Genomic DNA, 8,060 nt, shown 5'->3' with positions numbered 1-8,060 from the left:
GAAGTTTTTAAGAAAAGTAAAAAAAGACAAATGGATTATAGAAAATTTTGTAAAGATACGGGAAGAAAAGCTTTGGGAGCTAATTGGGATGTACCTCATCGATGGAATTCCACTTGCATAATGTTTCAAAGTGCTTTGAAACAAAGAGACACTTTACAAATGTTTCATTCTAGTCTTGCCGAGAATGATTTGGCAATCCCCTTTTCAAATGAGAAATGGGAAATTATCAATGACTTATCGACTTTTCTTGAAGTTTTTAAAACATCAACTACGAAACTATCGGGAACGTATTATCCGACAAGTCCCTTGGTTCTTTCGGAGTTATTTTTAATCGTTAACAATCTTAAAGAATTTGAAAATAAAAGTCCAATGTTTTCAAACATCTTATTACCAATGAAGTTTAAATTAAAAAATTACTTTCTTGAATTGCCACCGATTTTTACTTGCGCCGCCGCTTTAAACCCAATGTTAAATGTTACGGGGGTTGAATGTGTGATAGACGAAATTTTTTCAGCCTTAGATATGCATGAAGTTGACCCAAACTTTTCAACAGAGGCACAAAATGATTTTAACTTGAATTTTAAATTTATGTATGACTTTTATATAAATAAATATGGGTCAAACATACACATGCCTACGCCGGGGGGGTCTTCATCAAGTTCAAGTGCTCCTAGAGTACGAGACCCCATGATTAGCCTTATGAACACCGTTCGCAACGTAACGGCTAAAAAACAAAGGGGTAACACCCCTTCAAGCGAACTAGGAAGGTATAGTGCATATGATTTCTCTACCGGTTTATCCGAAGAGGAATATGGCACTTTTGATGTTTTGGCTTGGTGGAAGGTAAAGGAAACCGAGTTTCCGATTCTTGCCACCATGGCCCGTGATTTACTAACCGCCCAAGCTTCTACGGTAGCTTCGGAATCTGCTTTTTCTCTTAGTGGCAGGGTAATATCGGTGAGAAGAACAAGACTGAATTCGGAGTCGGTGGAGATGTGCATTTGCTTGAAGGATCACTTGGACTCAATCGATCGTGTTCAACACGTAACCACTCTGGAAGACGAAACACCACTTGATGTTCGAGTGCACGACGAACAAGAAGGCGTTTCTACAAGTAATTCTGATGAATAAGTCGCCACTCAATAATTACGACGAACAAGAAGGCTTTTATAGAAATAATATGTCACAACTTTATATTTATAAGTTTAATGTTTTGTTAGTTTGTTTTTGAATATTTTAAAACATGTAACCTTTTTTTTTTGAACTTCTTAAAGTAAATAAAATGAATTTTATGTTAATTGTTTTTTTTATTTAACATGTTATACAAATACGAGCAGCGGAAACGAAAAACGAAAAAAAAAATTATTTTTTACACTGTAACCGGTTGGAACCGGTTACAGTGTAAGAACCGGTTTAGGAACCGGTCAGAACCGGTTCCACCGGTTCCGGGTCCGAGGGTTGGGGAACCGGTTCGGTTCCCTAACCGGTTCGAACATGGAATCGGTTTAAACAGTGATGTTGACTAATGGAACCGGTTCTGAACCGGTTCCGGTTCCTTTGACCAACCCGATTTGATCACCTATAGCTGCACATGAAGCATCTCGCTAATGGATGATGTGCAGACGGCACAAAACTTCTCCCTTCACTGACCATTTGTCGGTCAATTAAAGTCATAAAACATCCCAAATGGTACGTTATTGTGTATGATGTTAAACAAACAACGAGACAACTAGAAACGATATGTGTGAAAAGAACACACCAACATGAACAGAGATGAAAACAAAGGTTGTTCTATTATTAGAATTCACATCATACCATACAACAAAAGCTTGTTAATGTTACATCTTAATCGACACGACCAATAACTAACACAACATACAACAAATCAATCACTATATAAACTAAAACAGTAAAACCACCTTCTTTTGTCACATTCCATTCCAAAAGCTCTCGCCTTTTTCTAAGCTTCGAACTGAGCTTGTTCTTCGCCTTCAAACAAGTGATAAACCGGCGAAAAGTTTTACGTAACTTTTATCACTATACACAACATCAAGACTTCCTTATAGGTCAACATCATTAACCGCCAAACAGGGTTACCTTAATCACTCGTCATCTTCCAACTCAACAATCTGGGCCCGTCTCTCGGCCGCTTGTTTCCTGATAAATATTCCCCATCTCAACGCTGCCTTGAGTTTTAACCACCCGACTACAGCTTTCCCAGACGAACGGGTTTTATCCACATCAAACCCGTAACCGAAATTAGAAGGCGTGTTTGGCATATAACCTGACGAATACTGGTAGTAGTTTTCGTTAGCTTGACTGCCTGAGGTTTGACCGTGGGCCCCATTGTTGCCCATGTTGAATAACCGAAGCAAATGCTGCATGTCTTCGTTCTCAAGCATTTCGTGACTTCGCATGCGGATTTCTTCTTCCGGGAAATACTCTTCTAGCCCCCTAAATGAAGAGCTTAAGTTCAGTGTGTTGGTGTTGCCCGAGAGGAAATTGGAAGCAGATGGTTGTGTTAATCCAAGGGCCAAGATGTTGTTATCGTTTGCGAGAGGTTGTTGTGAACTGTTTATCATGGGATTGTGAAGAGTGAATGTTGTGTCGAATTGTGTAGGTGCGTTCAGATTCATGTTTTGTGATTCCACACAGTATCTAGTCGTGACATTACTGTCATAACCTGCACAAGAAAGGATAAAGTCCGGTTACTCTCAAGGGTATTTTAGACATTTCACTATCTCATGGGTACTTTAGACATTTCACAGTCTCGAGTATTTAAGAAATTTCAGTCTCAAGGGTATTAAAAAACTTCAGTCTCAAGGGTATTTATTAAATTTCACTGTCTCAAGGGTTTTTAAAAAATTAACTGTCTCGAGGGTATCTTAAACATTTCACCATCTCGAGGGTATTATAGGCATTTCACTATCTCAAGGGTATTCTAGGTATAACACTACCTCTAGGGTATATTAGATATTTCACTATCTCAAGAGTATATTAGACATTTACTATCTCAAGGGTATTTTAGGCATTTCACTATGTCAAGGGTAGTTTAGACATTTCACTACCGCAGGGGCAATTAAAACAGCTATCTATCTCAAAGGCATTTTAAGCACTTCACTATCTAAAGGATATTTTAAACATTTCACGAATAGGTTTGAAAACAGGCAGTTACCTCCAAGGGTGACACCGGGATTTGAATTAGGCTGCTCTTGAGCAGCCGGCGGTGGTAGACTAAGTTGATGATCAAACGAATTTGAATAGTTTTGTGGGCCCATTCCCATATCGAGTTGCGGAGCGGTGGTTTTAATTTGATGAGCTCCTAAAAATGATTTTCCATCATATTCCACCACCTGCATCCAGTTATCATATGCCTTCTTCATCAAGGTATCTACAAACACCTGCACATATATAAAAAAGGTTCACATTCCATAAATACATTAATTTAAAAAAAACTATCTTTTTTTTTCCTTTTTGAAGGGTATTTTAGATATTTAACTAACCTTCTGATTATCAGTAAGGGCATCAGTTGAATAATAATGGCCATCGGCAACCAAACCACTTAATTCATAGATGTGATTGAAAACCACACCAATGTTCCGCATCTCATCGGAATAATAAACGTAAAGTTTGGGGCTCAAGATACAAGTCTTTGCATGCTCTACAAGAACATCCCACATCTTATTTGACATACCACTTCCCAATATCTACAAACAATTTCAAGATTCCACAATTAATAAAGATAGAGTAAACAAATTAATAATCATCTTTTTTTTTTTTCTAATACAATTAGTTAGAATGAGAAATTTGGGATGATCTTACATTTCTCAGCTTCTTCGGATCTCTTACTACGAGACGAAGAAAATCTTCAACACTAAATATGTTTGCTTTGTTTAGCTTCTTGTGGAAAGACCCATCTTTCCCAATCTTCTCCAATCTCCAAACCTCATCGGTTAGAGCCGGTGGATAATGTTTCTTGTAAACTGTAGAACAAAAGGTAGATAGATGTCTTTATGCCATCCTATATATCCTTCTAAAATTTTTTATTCAGAATTTAAGATTTTCACTATAAATGTTTAATTATTTCAAATTAAGTGAGGCAAGTGAAACATATATGAATCTTGGTTATTAATAAGTGATAATGTGATTCCAATTAACTTGAAGTAGGAGGTAAGAGTGAAGAAAAAAAATCGCAAAATAATAACCAAGTTTCATAATTGTTAAATTTATAAGTCAAACTGAAAAAAAAAAGAAAATTAATCACTGAATAGTAACCAAGATTCATATGTTTCATTAGCCTCTCTTGAATTTTAAGTTTTGTTTAACATTAATAAAAAAAACTACATAGGATTGGAACACGTAATGAAAGTTGAGTGACGTTAGAGAAACAAAAAAAAAAAAAAACGTTTTGAGTGACTTCAGTGAAACAGTTGGAAAACTTGATTACTGTTGAGTGACTTAGGAAAACCAAACCAGATCCACGAGCAGAAAAAACTTACGTTCTCCTCGGTGGTCTTTAACAGTGAAAGCATCTGTTTTGGCCTCACGTACACGAATACCTTCACTATAACCAGATGCAACTTTAAGCCCGAGTCTAAACTTCCGGCTTCGTATCCAACTAGAATTATCAGTAAAACTCAACTCCCCTAAAGTCCCCACGCCTTCTTTCAGTTGAACCTGCAATTCACCGGATAAAAGTGGTCGTTTTCCTTCTCGTTCTTTTACCACGTGAGTTTCAAACTCTTCTTGAGTCCATCCTTCTTCATCTTCATTGTTGAAATCACCTTCAAGCACAACAATGTCTAGTTTGACTGAGGATTCGGGGCCGGTTGTTACAAGATGGCCCGTGTTGGCATCGATTAAAACCACATGGATTGCAGCGCCTCGTTCGCCTTCTACTTTCCCACCCGTGAAAAGAGGGAGTGATAATTTGGACCGGAAGTGGAGTTGTAAGTCACTTCCATCGGGCCCTTCTATTCTTTTAGGTGATACCCTGTTTATATTTCCCAAAAATAATAAACAAAAATTTAGCAAATAGGCTAATTCTCACTTTGTTAATTTAAAAAATCTAGTCTTTAAGCAAAACCAACATAACCAGTTTGTAATGATAGAAATGGTCAAATAAGTAATGGTTCTGATTATTTGTTTAAAATCCAAAGCAAAAAAATAAGTGAAGACAAATGAAGAGATCTTATTTGTACACCTTAATGTCATCAACTAACTTTTATAATCATAATATGAAAATTGATATTTTTGACATGCTATAAAAATGAATATCGCATAAGTCAATTCAGTCAAACAAACAACTTTGAAGAAATAATGTAAACCACAAGCACAAACTAGCAAAGATGGCATCAAGAATCTTGGTAAAAGGCCAAAACAAAAATGCAATATTTTACTCTTCACATTGTTTAGTAAGAGATTAAACGTATAAATTAGCTTTAATATTACAAAATAGTATGGAAAACCACATACCTGCCATTAATTTTCGCCGGTCCCAACTTCGCTAAGGCACGCTCAACTTCTTCGCTAACCTATTTAATCAAAAAGCCAACTAGTATAAGTAGTAGTTACAATCAAACGACAGCTCCACAAATTTAATCTCAAATGAATGCTTCTATAAATGTTACACAAACAAATATTAAAACAAGTTTTAACAGTTTTTACAATATATCACATTTAAAATTGTATTATCAAAAGTCCGTTTCTAGTTTGCTTGATTTATTGATAAGATATCAACTAAAAAACATCAAACGACTAGAACACAATTTTCAATCCATATATTTACAATATTTCACTTGAGAGTAAGAGGTATCTTACAACTCGTCGAAGTATAGGCTCCAACGATGAACAAAGCTTCTGCAAACTATCCACCTTCAAAGCTTCAACGATAACACTGCATAAAAATGCTCCCTTAAAACACTTTTATATACAACACACACTACAAATACACCAAAACAGACCATGTAACATATTAAGAAATTGCATCCTTACACATTTAGATCTTGGAAAATAACCAATCTTACTTCACCAAAGGATTTTAGTTTACTTAATCTAATTCCATTTACTAATTACATAATATGCTCAATTATACCATTGCATAACTAACATCAATTTCCCAAAAACTAACAAAAGGCAAACAATACTAAATTTGACTAAAATAGCAAGATAACTGAAATATTGACATGACTCTATTACCAAAAATCCATAGTATCCAAAAATGGAAACACCCAATAACAATATCCACTAAAAAAATAAAATAAAATAAAAAATACCTAGCAAGAGCTGGTCTTTTCTTTTCAGGTTGACCTTGTTCACTACTACTGGGATCTAACCCTCTTTTCTCCATAATCTTTCTCTGCATTTTCTTTTGATCAAAACAACACAAACCCACTTCAGATCTGATGATCCAAATCTAACACTAACTAAATGGGCCTTTACTAAAATTTAACAATAATAATAATAAAAATGGAATCTTTAGGGATTCTTGACATAATAAGATTGGATTAAAGAAGATGAAGAAAGCGGGAAAATTAAATAAAAATCTGTGGTTAATTTTGGGAAATATCCAAGAAATTTCGGTGTGGTATCTGCGAAATTTCTCTCTCTGTTTTTTTTTTTTTTTTTTTTTTTTTTTTTTGTGATTTATTCCACCAAATAAAATGGACTTCCATTGTGGTGGCTGAGATATTGCAGATTGGTCCTTTTCTTATTTATGAAGTTTTGGAAATAACCCTTTGTTTGTGGTTTTCATCATACCATGTACTGCATCTTGGTTTTGTTTTTAAAACAGTTTTGACCATTTGTTTGTTTCTTGAACTGAAAATAAAGTTTATATTGTTTTCTTAAATTGCAAAACATAAATGTGACACGTGTAAAGGGCTAGGTTTGGGTTTCTCCCCAGTACCATACTCGGAACCGGAACCAACCCAGACCCGTTAGAACCGGTTCCACCAATACCGATCAAAACTCTACCGGCCCTACCCGAATTCCGATAAAAAACCAGTAAACCCGATCATACCCAAAACCAGTTCCGATCCGACCCGGTTCTTGACTTTTGGTTGACCATACCGGTTCCAGTTCCGGTTTCTAAAAACAGTCTGTTTGTGCACATGTATCCAGGTGGCAGTGGTAATCAGAACGTGTCAAACATCCAATGAGGATGTGACGGTGATTTTGGAATTTATGCAATTTCAAAATAAAATATATGTAATAAAGGGGTAATTAAATCTTGTATAATTAAATTAAGGGTTTCTATCATTGTTAATAAGATTTTAAGTTAAATTATCTAATATGATGGCGCCGCTATTGAAGATTGATGATGGTCTTTGAGAAGACCTCTTATGGTTACAACTTACATGTTGGACATTTTCTTTATCATGATAATATGAATTTGACTTGTTTGTATCAGGGCTGGCTCTGAGAAAACGAAATTTTTTTTGGACCCCAAGTAAAAGGAATATTTTGTTGGGTTTAAAAATTTAATTTTAAGTGGGTTTACTTGGTTAGGATTTGAGTTGTGTAAAAATCTTTTGTATATAAATAAACTTAAAAATGTTTCAAATAAGACTAGAACCCACAACCTCTTGGTTCTTTGTCATACATCTTTGCCACTAGACCAAGCTATTGTTTATGTAATTGTGTTGAAATATTGATTATACATATTTTGTTTCATAAAAATACATATAATTTTTTTTATAAAAAAAATTTCGGGCCTAGCGGGGTGTCGGGCCTATGGCCGTCGACTACCCTGCCTCACCCTTAGGCCGGGCCTGCTTTGTATAAGCAAAACTGGTAGCATATCGTGAGATATCAAATGTTTGATGATCAATGTTTTTTGTTTTATATGTATAAATGCATGAGTTTACTAGCTAGTCCAGATCTCATCAGGAATAGCTTCAATGGTTAGAAAGTGAACATGCCCTCGATGTACGTGTTTATGCATCGAATGCATCATTGATCAAGAGTTGTTTGTTGTTACAGCTAGCATGATGAGTTAATGGCAAGACAAATCAACGACCCTTATCATAAACAAGATAGATTAGCTAGCTAGTTCTTAA

At 35.4% G+C, this 8,060-nt stretch overlaps 1 protein-coding gene across 1 annotated transcript; it reads right to left on the bottom strand.

The window, feature by feature from the left end:
* Nucleotides 1–1,776: 1,776 nt before the first annotated feature.
* On the bottom strand, nucleotides 1,777–6,400 carry LOC143570757 (calmodulin-binding protein 60 B-like). Its single transcript, XM_077056328.1, has 8 exons — nucleotides 6,276–6,400; nucleotides 5,821–5,896; nucleotides 5,476–5,534; nucleotides 4,500–4,993; nucleotides 3,823–3,983; nucleotides 3,504–3,707; nucleotides 3,176–3,401; nucleotides 1,777–2,683 (listed from the first exon to the last, which is right to left on the bottom strand). The coding sequence occupies exons 1-8, from the start codon at nucleotides 6,362–6,364 to the stop codon at nucleotides 2,103–2,105; spliced, it is 1,890 nt and encodes a 629-aa protein (XP_076912443.1). The 5' UTR covers nucleotides 6,365–6,400; the 3' UTR covers nucleotides 1,777–2,102.
* Nucleotides 6,401–8,060: the final 1,660 nt, after the last annotated feature.

This window comes from Bidens hawaiensis, unplaced genomic scaffold (assembly GCF_021521415.1).
Source record: "Bidens hawaiensis isolate Kalapana, Puna unplaced genomic scaffold, B.hawaiensis_p1.1 tig00025028_1, whole genome shotgun sequence".
Classification (NCBI taxonomy): domain Eukaryota; kingdom Viridiplantae; phylum Streptophyta; class Magnoliopsida; order Asterales; family Asteraceae; genus Bidens; species Bidens hawaiensis.
Note: the sequence above shows the minus strand (reverse complement) of the source record. Positions and strands in the feature narration are given on the sequence as shown.

What these genes read in the sequence shown, in the direction of transcription:
- LOC143570757 (XM_077056328.1), bottom strand. Translation starts at nt 6,364, where the DNA reads ATGCAGAGAAAGATTATGGAGAAAAGAGGGTTAGATCCCAGTAGTAGT. An exon ending in CCGGCGAAAATTAATGGCAG is followed by an intron (nt 4,994 to 5,475) that starts GTATGTGGTTTT and finishes AAATATAAACAG; the next exon opens with GGTATCACCTAAAAGAATAG. An exon ending in CCCTTACTGATAATCAGAAG is followed by an intron (nt 3,402 to 3,503) that starts GTTAGTTAAATA and finishes ATATATGTGCAG; the next exon opens with GTGTTTGTAGATACCTTGAT.